This window comes from Oryx dammah, unplaced genomic scaffold (assembly GCF_014754425.2).
Source record: "Oryx dammah isolate SB20612 unplaced genomic scaffold, SCBI_Odam_1.1 HiC_scaffold_2, whole genome shotgun sequence".
In the NCBI taxonomy this organism is placed as follows: domain Eukaryota; kingdom Metazoa; phylum Chordata; class Mammalia; order Artiodactyla; family Bovidae; genus Oryx; species Oryx dammah.
In genome coordinates, this window is record NW_024070186.1 from 21,911,936 (window position 1) to 21,931,087 (window position 19,152).

At 50.1% G+C, this 19,152-nt stretch overlaps 1 protein-coding gene across 2 annotated transcripts in view; it reads right to left on the reverse strand.

Annotated features, from left to right (window-relative positions):
* SLCO2A1 (solute carrier organic anion transporter family member 2A1) overlaps nucleotides 1-19,152 on the reverse strand; it is a 92,408-nt gene that overhangs the window by 21,606 nt on the left and 51,650 nt on the right. For both annotated transcript variants that reach the window (XR_005719650.1, XM_040232798.1), the window contains exons 4-5: nucleotides 2,062-2,289; nucleotides 945-1,043 (exon numbers count right to left, since the gene is read on the reverse strand). Coding sequence is in view for 1 of the 2 variants with exons in the window: in XM_040232798.1 (XP_040088732.1) it covers nucleotides 945-1,043; nucleotides 2,062-2,289 (327 nt within the window). In the remaining variant the exon portion in view is untranslated. The remainder of the gene's footprint in view (nucleotides 1-944; nucleotides 1,044-2,061; nucleotides 2,290-19,152) is intronic.

Consider the following 19,152-nt stretch of genomic DNA (forward strand, 5'->3'; position numbering starts at 1 on the left):
CCTACTGTGGAATTTCCACTCACATGGGATGCAGACATACATCATCTCCCTGGGAGGCCCTCCCTCATCACCTCACGCAGAAGCGCTTTTCTGGCCTTGGAACTGCCAAAGCACTTTGCCTATCCCTCTGTTACTGTGCTGGCCCTCTCTGTCTTGCAGGAGGCTGGGGGGTGTCGGGCAGGCTTACAACAACCATATGCCCTTGTAGGATTCATCCTGGGGTCGGCTCCCTGAATGGTTAACTCAGTATATGAGCTCTTGTCTGTGGATTGTATTTTCTCATCCTGAGATAGAGAGGCTTAATCCATGTCACATTGTTAATAGCTCACAGCAATTTTATTTCACTATCATTAGCCCCATTTTACAGATGAGGAACTGAGGCATAGAAAGATGAAGGTTTGTGCCCAAGATCAGAAGAGGTGGTAGAATTCAGCTAGTAGAGGTGGAACCAGGATTAGACACAGGTTCCCTGCTATCTGTGTCCACATGGTTAAACTGTTACACTTTTCTGGGTGGGAGTCATAATCCATGTGTATATTTCACATACTGCTTCTTCCTTTCCCTTAAAGAAGTCTTCTCAAAAATTTTTAAACAGTCAAAACTATCTTAGAATCAAAGAATCATACAGTTATTTTTAACACCACGACCTCAAAAGGCAGCTGTGATGGCAACACCTGAGGCCCTGCCCAGGTCTCAAGATTTCCCACTGCAGAAAGTATGTTTTCTTAGGGAAGAAGTGTTTTCTTCAGTGGCAGCCCCTGCTCCATCATTCAGTCTGGCCCTGGAGAGAGGAGGCACATGCTATCTGCTCTCCACTGTCTGAGGCTGGCTGGCGACTGCAGGTGGGAGGGAGGGAACGGGAGGCCAGGGAGCCATGAGCCTTTAAAGTTCCGCTTCATCCTTGCCCTGACTGGCTGGGGGCTGCGGTCCTGGCACACACTCACCTGTGTCCACCCTGCCATAGTCTACAAAGATCTGCAGCATGACCGAGCCCAGCAGGTACCCGAAAGCTGGTCCAAACACGGCGATGGCAAACAGGATGGCTGGAGAGGGGAGAGAGAAAGGATGCTGAGGTGGCTGAGAGGACTGAGGGGTGCACCGGCTCTTTCCCTCACTGAGGGGTTCCCGGGACATTCCCCAGTCTGTCCCCTGGTCCTGACAAGTCCACACCTGTAGCATTTCCCACAGACAACGCCAGAGCCACTCGAGACCCTGGAATGTGCGGAACCCAAGCTGCTTCTCCTCTGGCTAGATGCCAGAGCAATCTGCTTGCTGGGACAGAAGCGGCCTCCTGGGCATTTACAGATGAAGACCCAGGCGTGGGCTGGGGGCAAGACTCCTTGCAGGTATGATGTGTCAGCCGTGGTGGGAGCTTGTGGGCCACAGAGCCTCTGGATGCAGCCTGTCTGGTCTGGGCCCTGAGGATGCTTAGTGTGGCTTCTTCTAAGGGAAGAATTTGGTCATTGGCTATCTATTTTGGGCTTCCCTGGTGGCTCAGACGGTAAAGCGTCTGTCTGCAATGTAGGAGACCTGGGTTCGATCCCTGGGTCAGGAAGATCCCCTGGAGAAGGAAATGGCAGCCCGCTCCAGTACTCTTGCCTGGAAGATCCCATGGATGGAGGAGCCTGGTGGGCTACAGTCCGTGGGGTCGCAGAGTCGGACACGACTGAGCGATGTCACTTTCACTTTATCTATTTTGCATGTTTTTCTATGAGGCCAACTTGTCCTGTGGATGGCTCAGAAGACACGTGTGCTGGCCAGTGCCAGGTCTGGAAAGCAGTGGTACTGCTCTTGACCAGTACCTTGACCAGATACTTGACCACGTACTGCTGGTCAAGGAGCTGCCCTGTTCCTGGCCCGGGACCAAGGGGTCATGCAGATCCTCTCGGGGACTCCCACGGCCCCAGCGCACAGAGACCGTGGGCCCCGTCCTGCTGGTGGAAAGCTGGGGCCTGGGCTGGGACTCAAACAGGGTGCGTCAGGTCCCCAGACCTCTGTATGCCTTGGCTGTGCCAAGTGAGGCCCCGCCCCCACCCCAAGCCCTTTTCAAGCCTGACTCACAGATGTACAGGGGTGAGTTGTTGGGCTCGGAGAAGTCATCCACGTAGGAGATCCCAAATGGCTGGATGGGCACTGTGCCGATGCCTGCCAGCAGCTGGGCGATCACCATCAGGCCCCACATGCTGCTGGTCTCCTTCCGAGAGTCCTGGGGGCTGCTGTGGCACTTGCTGGGGGGCATGCCCTGCCAGGCTTTCTGACAGAGCTCGGTCTGGAGGTGGCTGCTGTTCCCTGCAACGAGAGAGCACACACCCGTCACTTCCACCCTGGTGTCCTGCTGCGGCCTCTAAACCCGGCCTTTCTCCCAGGCCTTCTTGGAGTGGCTCTAGAAACAACAGGGAGAGGAGGGGAGAGGCGGGCTCCCTGCTCTAAGGGGACCTAGCCCTCATTGGGTGGGAGAGACATCTTCCTCTTCTGGGGGACCATTCTTTCCCCTCTCTGGGTACTGGCAGGGGGGTGGTGTTAGTAACACGAAGCTTCTGCCCTGGAGGCAAGGCCATCCAGCGGGGAAATGGGGAGCCAAGATCAACATCCAAGCTTGTGGGCCTTTAGCGCCCCTGTGGGCAGCCCTAGGCTCAGGCCCCCAAGGTGTGTTTTCTCTTTAGCAGGACAGAAGTCATTCTATCCCCCAGAAGACGGTGTCACTTCCAGCCTGGAAGGCTCCCAGGGCTCATGACTCCCAGAATTCTCCCTCTTGGATAAGCCACACATTGGGTCACACTAGGGAGCCCTATTGCCAAAGGCCTTGAATGTGCTATCCAGTCTGGCCAAGGATCAAGAATTTGGGATGCTAAAGGGACTTTGACACCCTCTGGTTCAAACCTCCTGTTCCAGATAGGGGGTGAGGCTGCACCTACTGTGAGGGCCCCAGAGGCCCCAGTGTGGCCTGTGGGCACCGGTGCCCGTGGCTTTGGGGACCTGGCCAGGCTGGCCTGTCATTCCCATGCCGCTGTTTCCAATTTGGCCCACACTAAACAGACAGCACTGCCAGCTCTCCAAGGCCTTGAGGGCTCCTTTCCATGAGATGCCTTCTTTCCCAGCCTTGAAGAGGCCAATGGAAACCACTAACATCCCTGATCCTGCTCCGTGGGGTTCAGTTTCACTCTCATTTCTGGTCCTTTCAGAGAGGACAGAGCTCTGAGCTGGGTGGACCTCAGAGTCCCGTGGAGAGGAAACTTGAGGGCTGTGGACAAGATCTGTCCATCCTCCTCAACTCTGCCTGGTGCTGTTGAGCTCAGGGCTGCTCTGGGCGGTGGGGCTGGGGAGGGGTCTGCCCTCCTCATCTCATCTCCCCTCCTCCTCACCAGACACACATGCTTCATCCAGCCAGGCCTCCCCATCTCCCTTCCTCTTCACTGGAGTTTGTGTTGAACACGTGTGAAAACTGCTGGCTTGGGGGTCCCCTCATCAATCAGGGAGGCCTGCTCAGTAAAAGCGAAGGGGGCCAAGAAGTGGTCTGGTCAATGTCATCCAGGCCTGACAGTAGCTGAGTGCAAGGAAACTGTGCCCCCAGGCCAGCTCCCAGCCCCTTTGGTTAGTGTCCCTCCATCCCACCCATTATCCCGCCTTTCAGTGCAGGGTATGGGGTTCGGGTAGAGTGGTCCAACCATGAGGGTAAGTGGGAGACAGACTCTTAGAGGGATGTAGCTTTGCTGACATGGGAAGGAAGTTATAACATCTTGTAGATTCAAGAAAAACCTAGTAGTTTGGAGAAGAATATGATCCCTAATTTATAAAACGTATGTGATCTGATTGAATATGCACAGAAAAACTGGAAGACCATGGCTGTCCCAGGGTGATGGGATTGTGGCATCTTTGCATGTGTGTGTGTTTGCCTCAGTGTACTTTCTAATTTTTCTATAAGGAACACATGATGCTTTTGAAATAAAGCAACAGTAAAAACTTTTCCATTACAAATATTTTTCATTAAAAATATATAGCCAAAATTTAACAATCGTTCCCACTTCTTATTTCTTGGTTCCAGAGCTGTTGCCCTGGGCCTGCAGAGGTATGCAAGACACCAGGGCCAAGTTTCTCTGACACCCATCTTCCCCGAGACCTCTCCTTGGTGGAGTGCTGGGCTTTTCTCTGACTTACATGCTCTACTGTAGAGACCCAAATTCCAGCACCAGAATTTTTAAACTTCCATTTACTGCACAAGCAGAGACTGCCAAGGCTGTGATGTACTTTGTGTCCCACTTAGAGGTTACTGGCCCATCCAAGTGGCTGCTTTGGGGCAGAGCTGGCATCTGAACCCATGTGTGCCTGACTCAAAGTCGTTAATGAAATCAAGTCTGAAATGGCAGCTCTGAAAAGATCCAACACAGGTTTTGCAGGGATGGGGGAGGCAGGTCTGGGGTGATTCCTCTGCTCCTCCCTAGTTACATTCAAACACACGAGCCCTCTGATCTCTGTAGGTGGCTGGGAACCTCCTCCCAGAGAGAGGTATCCTGGGAAGGGCTGGCTGCTGGGAGTTCTGCTGAAATCCGAGACAAAGAGACAAAACAAGCAGAGTATGAAGAGTGAAGAAATTGGTTTTGGTGAAATTAGCCAAACACAGAAAGACAAATACTGTACGATCTCACTATACATGGAATCAAAACTAGTCAAATACATAGAAGCAGAGAGCAGGATGGTGGTTGCCAGGGACCAGGGGAAGAGGAAAGGGGAGGCGATGGTAAAGAGTAAGAAGTTTCAGTTCTGTCAGAGAAGTTCTAGAGATCTGCTAGATGGCATAGTGCCTACAGATAACAATACCACATTGTAGACTCAACATTTACTTACAGGGTAGATCTTAAGTGTTCTTAACACGTACACACAATAATAATTATTATTATTAAAGGAAACTTGGGGGCATGATGGATATGCTTTGACAGTGATGACAATTTCATGGGTGTATACTTAAACTCATTAAGTTTTATATATTAATATGTACAGCATTTTACGTGTCAATCATATCTCAATAAAGGCTTTTTTTTTTTTAAAGAAAACTTGATTTTAGCCCTAGGTAGCTGTGTGATCTTAAGCAAGTTTCTGACCCTCTCTGAGCTTCAATTTCCCTTTAGGCAGAGACCATAATGTGACTAGATACGGACAGCTCCTGTGGGTCACTAAAGGGCTAGAAGGCAATAGTTCCAGAAGGGAGCAGGCATGAAAAGTCAGACCCACTGGTCAGTCGGCGTGGCTGACGGCTGTGGCGGCCCCCTTGTAGGAAGGCTGGTATGACCCAGCGGTGCTGCAAGGCCTGACTCTCACTTTAGTCTGGAAGCACAAAACTGTGAAATGCTCCTGCTGAGGAGGAAAGCCCTTCACTGCGCTCAGGAACCCTGTCACCAACACTGCCCCATGTCTAGCACTCAGAACCAGAGGTGCGGTGCTGGCAGACTCATGCCCACCCCCAGGAGGAGGCCCAGCTGGCCATGGGCAGGCAAGACCCATAGATGTTGGAATGGCTGGATTGGGGGCCTGGGACCTAGGTCCTAGTCCTGAATCTGACTCCCTACATCTGTGACCTTGACTTTGAAAGACCTCAGAGGATTCCAGGGAAGGGGCCACACACTGCAGAGGCGGGGGTGGTTGCTGGGAGCTCACAGCTCACTCTGGGCCTTCAATGTGGCAGCCACTGGGACACCCCAGCTGATGAGCATTTACACACGGTGGGCTGTGCTAGTCTTTAGAAAAAGACCCCACTACCCTTCTCAAGACCATCTGGACAGCTTCAGGAATGAGGCCAGAGCAGGCCGCCTGACCTGGGCCGCCTGCTAACCCAGCTGGCCAGGTGCAGCTCTGTGGCCACTCAGCCAGCACACATGCCCTGCTCACCGCCCTCTGCCAGTTTTGAGCTGACGCATGTCTAAAGGACTGATAAATAAAAAAAGCTGCCGCCACGTTCTCAAACGGGCATTTGTTCTCAGAAGATTCAAACGAATTTCAAGCAGATTTTGTATGAGGAAATAAGCAAAGTTCGGAGTTCCCTAAAACCATGCGCTGTTGTCACTTGCAAATGTGCTTGGCTAAGCTGCCTGTCCCTGTCTAGGTGTGACAAAAGCTCCCTCTCGGTGTTGTTTCATCAGCTATGGGGTGGCAGGACCAGGCCTCCCTTTTGCACCAGGTGGCAAATGACCACACTGGGAAAGAGGTGAGAAGCACTGGCCCCTGCTCCCAGTGCAGCCACTGAAGGACCACAGCCAGGCCTGTCAGCTTCAGTGGACGATGCCTGCCTCAGGCTTGGCTGTTCAGCTACCTGGTCAAGAGTGACTGGGGGCAGGCCCTCTGCTGGGGTGACTGAGACAAGCCCAGGAGCTGCCATTCCGAAGCCTCTGACTGCTGTGGGACACTCATCATCAAAGAAGCAACCACAGTATCATCAAAATAGTGGTCAAATAAAAATCCCATTGAAATACCACTTGCCACCCTTCGAAAAAACAGAAAACAAATGCTGGGCATTGCTGATAAGAATGTAGAATAGTGCAGTCGCTGCGGCAAATAGTATAGTTCTTCAAAAAGTTAAAAATTGAACTACCATATTATCCAGCATTTACACTTTGGGTAAATAGTATTTCACCCAAATACCACTCTGGATATTTGCCCAAAAGAAATCAAAGCTGGGACTTGAACAGATATTTGTACATCAGTGTTCATAGCAAGATTATCCACAATAGCCAAAAGGGGGAAACGACGCAAATGTCCATCAACGGATGAATGGATAAACATAATGTAACACACACATACAATGGAATAATACTGAGCCTTATACACATGCTCCATTACAAAATGAATGAACCTTGAAGAAGCCTGACACAAAACTACAAATATTGCATGATTCCATTTACATGAGGACCCTAGAATAGATCATTTCATAGAGACAGAATGGTGGCTGCCAGGCAGGGGCTGGGAGGAGGAGGAAGCGGGAGTTAGTGTTTAAGGAGCAGTTTCCATTGGCAAAGATGCAAACGTTCTGGAGTTGGATGGTAAGAATGGTTGTACAACAGCATGAAAGTGTTTAATGCCCTGAACTAGACACATTAAAATGGCAAATTTTATGTTACGTATGCTGCTGCTGCTGCTAAGGCGTGTCAGTCATGTCCGACACTGTGCGACCCCAGAGACGGCAGCCCACCAGCCTCCTCCGTCCCTGGGATTCTCCAGGCAAGAGCACTGGAGTGGGTTGCCATTTCCTTGTCCAATGCATGAAAGTGAAGTCGCTCAGTTGTGTCCGACTCCTAGCGACCCCATGGACTGCAGCGCACCAGGCTCCTCCGTCCATGGGATTTTCCAGGCAAGAGGACTAGAGTGGGGTGCCATTGCCTTCTCCAATGTTATGTGTAGTTAACCACAATAAAAATATACAGCCTGGTATCCACTGAGTTGGGCTCCCAGGTTGCACTACCAGTAAAGAACCCACCTGCCAATGCAAGAGATGTAAGAGATGTGGGTAGGATCCCTGGGTCAGGAATATTCCCTGGAGGAGGGCACAGCAACCCATTCAAGTACTCTTGCCTGAAGAATCCCAGGAACAGAGGAGCCTGGCGGGCTATAGTCCATGGGGTCACAAAGAGTCGGACACGACCGAGGCGACTAGCATGCACACTCACATCCACTGAGTTAGAAAGGAATGTGTACCAGGGAACATGTGGGGGAGGCGCCAAACCCAGGCTCGCTGGGGAGAGGATTTGGGAAGGATTCCTGGAGGACATGGGCTCTGCACTGAGAAGACTCAATAGGAAGAGACAGAAGGGAAGAGCACAGAGGTTTAGTGGGGTTGGTGTGCAAACACCACTACGGTGAAGACTGGCCAGCCCTGGAGGGCTGCTGTGTCCCATGAAGGGGCCTGGATTACATCCTAATGAGAACCCAGAGGGTCATGATCATGAAGGGGAGATTAACCAATGTTCAAGACTCATATGTAAATAGCGGAATCGACCCAGCCAAGAGCTACTTGGATGGTAAAACAGGTGAGGCTATGTGCTACGTGAGAGGCAGGCAGGGGTTGCTGGTCCAATCCACGGGTGTGAGCACAGGATTGCTCAGCCCAGGGCGGGTGTGCAGCAGATACACAAGGCCAGCCTGGTTGTACGGGAGCAGGAGCCTGAGAAACAAAGGGCCAGAGAAAAAGTGCTTCTTTTAAGAGTTCTTGTTCTTAATTTTGCTGATTCTTATTATTTGACTAAAGTCACATTCATTAGAACATTGTTGCTGGCAGAATTATTTTTCTGTGAGCCATTTAACAGTGATCAAACCTCAAAAAAATGTTGACTGGCTTATTAAGCCTTTACATAGCATGTTGCACGGTGCACCAAGGCCACAAAAATCCTCATGAAATTTCACCTAATGAAGTGTCCAGGAGGCAAAATTCTCTGGGGATCTTCTAACTGTTTTACATTAACTTTTAGAATGTTAGATTACCTGTCAGAAACTGCCTTTATTAAATATGCTCATTTTCAAAAATAATCAATTGGCCCCAGTTAAATCCAAGTCTACTGAGTTCCTCTTGGACTATTCTGCACTCCAAATTGATTCAAGGTCTCCCAACAAACTTTCTTTTCCTTATGCCAGCCCTAAATGGGGCCACCCCACCCTGACCAGGCTCTGACACAGGTGAAAGGGAATGAGAGGTTCCTCCACCTGGAAGCACCACCCTCAGGAAGGGAAGTGGCAGCTGTCTGTCCAGAGGGCAGGGTGCCCTGGATCTAGGTAGAGTAAGTAAGTGGTAGGTGAGACCACTGCTTCCTGACTTATTGTGGAGAAGGTGTTTGCATCAGAGACAGAATGTGGGCCTTCCAATTACCCATGTCTGGGCCTCCCTGCAGTGGGTAGCCATGGCCAGCTCACTCTGATGAGGACAGTCTTCTAGAAGTTAAAACATTAGGCTCTTCTCTTAAAAACAAGACAGTGATAGAGTGAAAAGACCTTGTACCAGGATCCTTTGGCAGAAATGGGGGCCTCAACTTTCTGCAGCCCATCCCCTCCTCCTCTCTGGAGCGAATTCAGGAGCTCAGCCCATGTGAAGAAGAAGGAGCAGCCTCTCTCCGTTTCTCGGGCATTCCAGCAAAGGCCGGGCACCCAGTCCTCTCCACTGACTTACAGAACCTCATTTCCCTCCTCCTCCTCAGACCTGCCCACCATCAGATCCTGTGATAAGGTCAGAGAAAAGCCCACCAATTCCAGCCACAGTCTCAGGGGCTGCCTGCCTCTGCCTTGAGGGGCCTGGGAAAGGGAAGGAGGGAGGTGTGTTCATTAGCTGACTGTCAGTCTATTTCCCATCTTCCCTGAGGCCCATTTCTGGAAGGCTCAAGCTTATCAGAGCACATTCTTCTTCCCACAAAATACCAGAGATCTAGCTGTGCCAGTTATCACAGGGCTGCGAGATGCTAACTAGAAACAGGCCGGGACCTCTCCCCTCCTTCAGCTCTCCCCGTACCAGCCCAGCTGCATGCCAGTCCACCCTTTGACTCATCCCACAATTTACATACATAGAATTTCAGCTCTAATTTCTGAACGGCTCCTCCAGTTTGGAAAGAGGGGATGTAGTAGCAGGAAGGGCTACCTTCCTGGAGCAGGACCCACAGAGATGGGCAGATCTGGGCAGACCAAGGTCTTGCCTCTTCACTGGTCAAGGACACACAGTCCAGGTGTGGCCAGGCTGAGGTGGTAGGCTATCAAGGGTCTAAATAAGGATCTCTGCACAAAAATCCAGCACTGGGGCTATGACAGGATGCTAGAAGGTTTGAGCAACACAGGAAGGCCGTAGCAGCCGTGGGCTTTCCTTTGACTAATCTTTCTTGTCATTCTAGTAGAGAAAAGAGAGAATTCTTGCCAGGAAACAGGAGGGCAGCAACTTGAGAGCTACCCATTACCTCCCCATTCAGAAGGGGGCACTGCTGGTGGGTGAGTAGGGCCAAAGGAGGAGGAGGTTAGCAAGACCTCAGAAGCAGCCCATAAGAGTACAACAGAGAAAGGCAGTGGTGCTTCCGGAGAGTTTCCTGGAAGTACACCCAATGTGCCAAGCCTCACTGGGCTATCAGCAAGCTCCTGGAACCTCATTCAGAATGTTCCACTCTGAAGGACCTATTTCCTCATCCTCCTAAATTTGGCTACACAACAGTTCTTCTTGAAACTCTGGCAACACCCACCAGGAGGCCTGGAACAGGCTGTCCCAAACTCATGATGGAGATCTCCAAGTCATTTATAAAGTGACCTATTTGCAGAGCAGAAGTGGTTGGGTTCCTTGTCAATCCATCATGCCCCTGTGACAACACGTGTTCTTTTCCAACTAGACTAAGCCTCCCCTTTAGACAACAATTCTTATGGGCGCATGCCTTCTGACTTTCATTTTGGGAATCTAAGAGAACATGTTCTTCTGCACCAGCAGAAACAAACAGAGTTGGGGTTGACAGCCAGAGTCTCATGCTTGAGCAGTGCAAGAATCACATTTTGAAATTGGACAGACCAGGTTCAAATGGGAATTCTCAGAACCTAGTCTCTTCATCTCTGAAACAGATATAGATACTAACATCGACTTTGTAATAGTCTTATTCAGATTAAAACTAACAACAGTAACAAAACCTGGGATATGGTGATTACACAATAACATCAATTTTCATTCAAAGTTTCAAGCCAGAAACTTTGAGAAATTCAGACAGATGAGAGAGATATCAGGGCTCTTGAGACAGGCATTGTTGCCCAGGTTTTTAAGACTTGGGAACTGGGTCCAGAAACTAGAAACAAGTAAGATCAGTGCTGGTTACTAAAAATGAATGGATATAATAAAGGAGTTGAGGGCAAGTGGGTTGCTTGCAAGGATTCACATCCATGCAGGAAAAGAGTGAGCTTAGGGGAGTGGAAGAAGAGGGTTCCTTTGCTCTGTTCTCAAGACTGGGTTTCCAAGGCTGAGACGGAGGCTGGACACCCTTTCCCACATAGCTTTCCAGTACTAAAGGGGCCATGGGGAAATGCCTACTTGTACTGAGAAGGCCGTATGACCAGCGAGGTCGGTGTGAGAGGGCCAGTCCACTATGCATAGGGTGATGCTGCAGACAAGGGGCGTGCCTCCAGCCTGTCACCCCTACCCCTGCACCCCCACCTGCTCCTGAGGAACTGCCATCAGACCAAGGAAAAGAGGAACTGCCTGGCTCATCTTGTCATCAAAACTGTTTCTTAGTGGATAGGAAGGAAAAAAGACACCTGAAAGAACAGGAGGGAGGCTCAGAGCCATTTAATTTTAGTATTCAAAGAGAATGAGTGCTTAATTTGCACACTCCCAATTGGGAGTGAAGCTGAATTATTGTTCACAGATTTATTAACAGGCTGATGAGGAGCAATTTGAAGGGGGAAAAAATGGGATTAGCTGAGCCAACACGAGTTCATCAAGAGCCAGTCATGCCAAACCAACCTCATTTCCTTTGTTAATGGGGCTCCCAGACCAGCAGGAAGCCATAACACAGTGTTACTTGACTGGAGGAAGCCTTTTGACAAAGCCAGTCATGATATCCTGACTGATATCCAGACCAGATGCAGACGCGTGGCTGAGCATCCTCTGGGAACATCTCAAAGCGTGCTCGGTGCAGGCGCCGACGGGTCAGGGTGACCTGGAAGACGGTGGCTCTTGGGTCCTTTGTGCAACTCAGCCCTGGGCACGGCTGAGAACAGCTGACATATTTGTGAACGATGTGAATGGCCTGAGGCTGGTATCATTGTTTAATAAGACAGTCCAAAGGTTGAACATTCAAAATTAAGACCCAAGGTTATGAGGAGGGGCTCCAACCAAAGGGACTGAATCTAAGGGAGTCCATGGGGGCTGCTATACCAAAGGGTCACAGCCTGGGCAGCTTACAAACAGCAGAATGGTTTCTCACAGTTCTGGATGCAGGAAGCCCAAAATCAGGGTGCCAGCATGCTGGGGTTCTGATGGGAGCTGGACTGCTGACTTCCTGTTGCATCCTCACGGGGCTGCAAGAGCCAGCCAGCTCTCTAGCCTCTTCCACAGAGGCATGGACCCCACCAGGGGGCTCTACCTCCGTGAGCTCCCTGCCTCCAAATGACTGACTGGCCTTGGCTGCTTCTGCCTTTGGATCTCTGAGCCTTACTTACATCCCCTAACGGAGGCCAATCCAAGCTCTGGATCCTGCAGTCCTTTTGTTCCCTTAGAGAAAGAGCAGGAGCTCCTCCCTGTGTCCCCTGGGGGGTCCTCAGAGGCGGCCTCAATGGTTTCTTCAAACCATAGTGCTTTGCAGGACAGAGGCTGGCACCCTGCTTCTGTGGGGCCATCCCCCTGACAGTTTTCCTGGTGTGACCACAGCCTCTGGAATAGTAACCAGTCTTCCTTTCCAGTCTGAGTGTGGACTCTCCTCAGGAAACCCACTCCCCTGCCTTGGGTGGGCCCAAGACAGTCCACAACGGGTACCCGAGAGGCCCTCTTCCCAGAAGAGCCAGGAAGCAGGGTGCAGCCTGGCTCATAAGCGTCCCTCCCCTCCCCTCCAGACCCGAGCAGGCCTACACCCCCAGCCTCATTCCTAAGCAAGGAAAGTGATGAACAAACCTCCAGGGGAGGCAGAGTGACCCTCAGGTCTCTACTGGGGCCTGCACCGGAGACCCAGAAGAACAAGGGTTGTGACTCTGCCACACAGCAGAGGCGAGCACTCTCAGGCCAGCTGCCAGGGCTATGTCTCGGAGAGGCCCGTTCTCTGTGGCCCCAGCTCTTTTCCTGGCCATCCCCTGACAGGCAACACAGCAGCCTGGTGTTTTCTGTCGTGTCTCCACACACATTTCTCGTCCTTCCTATACTGTGTATTGAAAATGTGTTCCACACCAAGTCTCATTAGCTTCGCTGTGCTCATCTGTTCAGGAATATTTTCCTCTCAGTTGACTTAATAACACTCATGTGTTTTGTGACTTCCCCCCTTCCCCCTCGTTGTTTTCTCTTCCTTTTCAGGGTAAATAGGTCCAACTGGCCAGGCTGTGCGACCACACACCCACTCACCCCCGCATCACACACACTGACATTTCTGTAAATGTAGGACCCCAACTCCCGCCGGGCTGCTCCCCCACGTCCATCCCTGCCTGCACCTCCACACTCCCAAGAACCCCACCCTCTCCACACCTCTGGTACACACCCACACCGCCCCCTATACACACACATGCACTTCTTCCCTCATGCACCCAACTCCTCCACGTACAGCCACCTCACCACCACAGAGAACGGCCTCCCTCACACACACTCCCGTACACCCCCAAAACAGATTCCTAACCCACTGTGTCCCTCTCGCCCCGTGGCCGATGCTGCCCCTGCAGCAGCCCTGAGCTCAGCAGCCCTGAGCTCAGCGTCCCTGAGCAGTTCCCTTGGTGCAAGGACGCTGCATGGCTCTGGGGTTCAGTGCTATGCGTTCTGCTCTGGGGCTGAGCATCCTCCCGTGAAGAAGGGGCTCAGTCACTCAGGGGCCTGAGGCCCCCGTCCCCAGGCCTTCCCACCACCCTTCTGCCACTTTTGATGAACAAGCGTGGGTGAAGGGCTGGCAACTTCACAAATAGAGGACTAGAAAGCAACTCTTTCCTTTCTTTTCTTGACCGCTCCAAAAATACCATCGACTCCCCCGACCCCAGTGTTCCCACAGGAAAGCCCCTCCCGTGTGCATCCATTGTCTGCGACGAGCTGACTTCCCTCTGGCCTTGGCTCAGGACCTCTCCCAGGTTCCACCTACTCCTCCCAGACACTGGTTTCCGAAGACCCTTCTTCTGTCTCCCGGGGGAAGTGGTCTCCTGTTGGCCTGTCTCCCACCTATCCCAACTTCTCCACGCATTCCAGAAGTGGTCTTAGAGGCTTTGGCTCGGTGGCTAGTCTTTTCTCTAAAGGCGCCAGGCATATTTCCGGACCCCACTGACATTTAGAAAATCTAAACACTCAAAACCGTCTGCATGGCCTTTTTAGAATTAGCAATTAGTTGTTAAAGGTCTCTGATTCCCACAATAGCTCCATCTCTAATTTGTTTTTCCTAAAACACTTTTCATTTCCCATGTCCATTTCTGGAGCAGCTCTGCTCCAAAGGGAAAGAATCAGTGGGCAACACATGATAACAGGTCCAGGGGTCACTGCTGATGAGTAAGAGATTTCAAATACCACATCAAGGGCAGGCAAAGAAAAAAGTGCTGAACAGCTACTGTGGGCCAAGCACTTTACCTACACAATTTAATTTTACTTTTGCCCCTAGAACATGCTGAAAAGTGGAGAAATTATTGTTCCCACTTTACAGATTAAGAAACTGAGGCTCAGAAAGGTGAACAGCAGCTTGCTTGAGGAGACTTAGCACCCACATGGCTTAGCTGGGATTTGAAAGTCTCTGTTCTCTCTCCGCATTACCAGGTACCTCCAACTTCAGGGTCTAGGAACGAATCAGAACAGCAGCCTAAGCTTCAGTAAAGAGAAATCTTATGGCCTCACATGTGAAGGTGTGGAAAGGACTATGCCCAGGCGGGGCCGTGCTCCAGCTAGAGCAGAGCACAGATGGCACGGTGAGGACCAGGGAGAAGCTGCAGTCAGATATCCCAAGGACGCCCAGCCTGTTGGCTAGGAGCTGTCAGACACTCCATAGAAAGCGGGTGCTTCCTCATTTGGAACTCTAGTTTACCCAGCATAATACATGTATTGTCCCCACCACCACTGGTTATAAACGCCACCACTGAATGGTTGCTGCGTGTGCCAGCCACTGGGCTAAAGTTAGAGCACACATCCTTCAGTCCTTGCAGCCGGGCAAGGGAGGCTCCATTTTATACAGGGAGGTACTGAGACTCAGCTGTGAAGGAAGTGGCCCACGGCCATGCTGTTAAGGGGTCTCAAAGCCCAGCTTCGGACGCAGGATTGTCCAGATGCATGTCACCCTTCGGGGTGGTGCATTTAATGAAATTCATTTGTTGCTGATGACTTCATAGTTCCAAACTGAAGTTCCCATAGGAATACATTTGAAGAATCATACTTCAAATTTTTCCCATGAAGTGAAACTTTATAAATATTTTTGTTTGCACATATTAGCATAATACATGCCCTCGCTGCACTGGCACCCACAGCCTCAGCTAGGTCCCACAGTGTGGCTCCTGGGCCAGAGTCCTCCTTAGCCTGAGCCTCTGGCAACATGAAGATGCCCTGAAGGTAGCCCAGCCCTGAGCACTTCCAGCTGCTGCTCTGATCCCAGCCAGCATGAGGGGGACTGTGTCCTATTGTTGCAAATAGAATCGACACAAACAAAAACACAAGGCCCTCACCCTCTTGGCCAGTAGTTCCTTTCTGCGGGCTGAGAGGCAAGTCTTGTCCTTTCCTCTCTCCCTGGAGGTGAGCTAAAAGCTGGAGTGTTTGCCTAGGAGCAGGGAGGATGGTGGTGAAAAGGACCCGAGCCACCCGACCATCCCTAACAAGGGGCAGAGGGGTTGCTTTCAGAGCCCCGCCCGTCTCCACCCACCCTCGCTGGTGGCTGCTCTGTGCGGAGTCAATGCCCTTGGTATGTGGCCCAGGCTAGGGGAGGCCAGAGGAGCCTGCCCTAGGCTAGGCAGGCCACCATGTGGCGCCTGGCAGGATGCCGTCCCCGCAGCCTGGCCCCAGCGCCTGGGGCTCCCCTGCTGATTTCATTACCCCACTCTTCTTGCTGATGGGGAAGGGCTGGGACCTTGCATTGGAGTGGGCATGGCACAAGGCTTTCCGAAGTGGCCAGCAGATCCTGATTCTCCTTCAGAGTTGGCCTTAGATCCTTTGTCTAGATCAAGGAGGGGGAAAGAGCTTAGACCCCTAGGCTTGGGTCTGTCTTCCTCTTGGGCCTACTTGAAGCAAGACTCAGGCTTAAACCCTCCAAACAGATCCAAGGCCGCAATGAATGTGTAAGAAACAATTAGTTCACTGGTGACTACCCTGGAGGTGGAGAAAAGAGTCCCACGGCCAGAACTCAACTAACATTTCATCATTAGACGTGGCTGCTCCTGTTTCACGTTTTTTTCCATTCCAGCTCTCTACCTCCCCACTGTAGGTCTCACAACCCACCTCCCCACTGCAGATCTCACAGTCTACCTCCCCACACTGTAGGCTAGGTCTCACAGCCTACCTCCCCACTGCAGGTCTCTCAGTCGACCTCCCTACTGGAGGTCTCACAATCTACAAGGGATTCCCTCCTGGCATGGAGAGTGATTCATCTCTTGGACCCGATCTGCACATATGACTCACAAGAAGCCTGGTATTTAAGCGAGCAGCAATCAGCTATCCGTTCAGCGCACCCCTCGGTGGCCCACCCATCCTCAGACATGCTCAATCCCAGTACAGTGGACCAAGGATGAGCACTTAGGGACTGGGCCTCTCACTGGCTGCTCCTCACAAAACCATTGCCACGTACCGCATCCCTTAAAACAAGTGCAAATTTATCCCAAGTCAGTACATTATCACACAGTTAGCTCCAAAGCAGTGGCATTCCCAGGATACCAAGTAAATGCAAATATAAAGCCACTCTTGGGGCAATTTCCCACCTAGACCACAAAATACGTCCACCGGGGGAAGAATTCCCACTATCAATGACCCCGCCATGAAACATTATATAACAGAAAGGAAACACTCCACCATGAACAAGAACAAGCAGACACAGAATGTGGGAGGATTAGCATTCTAAAAATCTGTGCTAATAAAACAATCAGAAAGGGATTATAGAAATAAATACACTTAAAATAACTGATGAAAATACAAATCATAAGGGATTATCAAGAAACCATGAAAACAGGGCAGGTAATTTTGGAAAACTATTTGAAAGTTATACTAGAGAATGTACTTCAGGGAAAACGAAGTTAAATCCATAAGGGTGGGTGAAGTGCGAGAAGCAATGGTGAGCAAAGAAACCAAAAAGCTTGTGGGTAAATAGAAATAAGTACTGAATTATTCATAAACAACAACTATAGTAATAATGGCCACTGGGAGGGAGTTAAAGACAGGCAAAACTAAAATCTTAGTCAACAATAACATGGAAGATGGCAGAGGATGGTGGGCATCCAAACATTACAGGACCCTTATTTTGTTCTGTTGGAGAACAGAGATATTCATCAGTTGTTTTTGTTGTTGTTCAGTTGCTAAGTCATGTCCGACTCTTTGCGACCCCATGGACTGTAGCCCATCAGGTTCCTCTGTCCATGGGATTTTCCAGGCAAGAACACTGGAGTGAGTTGTCATTTCCTTCTCTAGGAGATCTTGACCCAGGGATCAAACTCACGTCTCCTGCCTTGGCAGGCAGATTCTTTACCACTGAGCCATCTGGAAAGCTCATTCATCAGCTGTAGAGTTTGCTAAATCATGGTTCATTGTTAAAATGTAAGGGTAACAGTGATGCACTCAATATGCCAGCAAATTTGGAAAACTCAGCAGTGGCCACAGGACTGGAAAAGGTCAGTTTTCATTCCAATACCAAAGAAAGCCAATGCCAAAGAATACTCAAACTACTGCCCAACTGCATTCATCTCACACGCTAGTAAAGTAATACTCAAAATTCTCCAAGCCAGGCTTCAGCAATACATGAACCGTGAACTTCCAGATGTTCAAGCTGGTTTTAGAAAAGGCAGAGGAACCAGAGATCAAATTGTCAACATCCGCTGGATCATCGAAAAAACAAGAGAGTTCCAGAAAAACATCTATTTCTGCTTTATTGACTATGCCAAAGCCTTTGACTGTGTGGATCATAAGAAACTGTGGAAAATTCTGAAAGAGATGGGAATATTAGACCACCTGACCTGCCTCTTGAGAAACCTATACGCAGGTCAGGAAGCAACAGTTAGAACTGGACATGGAACAACAGACTAGTTCCAAATAGGAAAAGGAGTATGTCAAGGCTGTATATTGTCACCCTGCCTATTTAAATTATATGCAGAGTACATCATGAGAAATGCTGGGCTGGAGGAAGCACAAGCTAGAATCAAGATTGCCGGGAGAAATATCAAGAACCTCAGATATGCAGATGACACCACCCTTATGGCAGAAAGTGAAGAGGAACTAAAAAGCCTCTTGATGAAAGGGAAAGAGGAGAGTGAAAAAGTTGGCTTAAAGCTCAACATTCAGAAAACTAAGATCATGGCATCTGGTCCCATCACTTCATGGGAAATAAGATGGAGAAACAGTGGAAACAGTGTCAGACTTTATTTTTGGGGGCTCCAAAATCACTGCAGATGGTGACTGCAGCCATGAAATTAAAAGACACTTACTCCTTGGAAAGAAAGTTATGACCAACCTAGACAGCATATTCAAAAGCAGAGACATTACTTTGCCAACAAAGGTCTGTCTAGTCAAGGCTATGGTTTTTCCAGTAGTCACGTATGGATGTGAAAGTTGGACTGTGAAGAAAGCTGAGTGCCGAAGAATTGATGCTTTTGAACTGTGGTGTTGGAGAAGACTCTTGAGAGTCCCTTGGACTGCAAGGAGATCCAATCTGTCCATTCTAAAGGAGATCAGTCCTGGGTGTTCTTTGGAAGGACTGATGCTAAAGCTGAAACTCCAGTTCTTTGGCCACCTCATGTGAAGAGTTGACTCATTGGAAAAGACTCTTGATGCTGGGAGGGATTGGGGGCAGGAGGAGAAGGGGACGACAGAGGATGAGATGGCTGGATGGCATCACCAACTCGATGGACGTGAGTTTGGGTGAACTCCGTGTGTTGGTGATGGACAGGGAGGCTTGGCGTGCTGCAATTCATGGGGTCACAAAGAGTCGGACACGACTGAGCAACTGAACTGAACTGAACTGTACAGCGATGCATACTGCGTTCATAGACTGGCAGACTCAATGTCAACTATCCCCGAAGTGACCTACGAATTTAACACAAGTCTAATCAAACTTCCAGAAGGTTTTTTTTTTTTAACATATAGGCAAGCCGCTTATAAAATTTACATGGAATGACAAATGAATAAGAACAGATGAAGCAATTCTGAAAAAGAATAGTGTTGGGGGAATCACACTACCCAACTTTCAGACTTCTTTGTAAAGCTACAGTAATCAAGAGCTTGGCAGTGACAGAGGAATAGACACACAGACTAGTGGAAGAGAAGACACAGTCTGGAAATAGACCCTTACAAATATGTCCAGCCGAGGGCTTCCC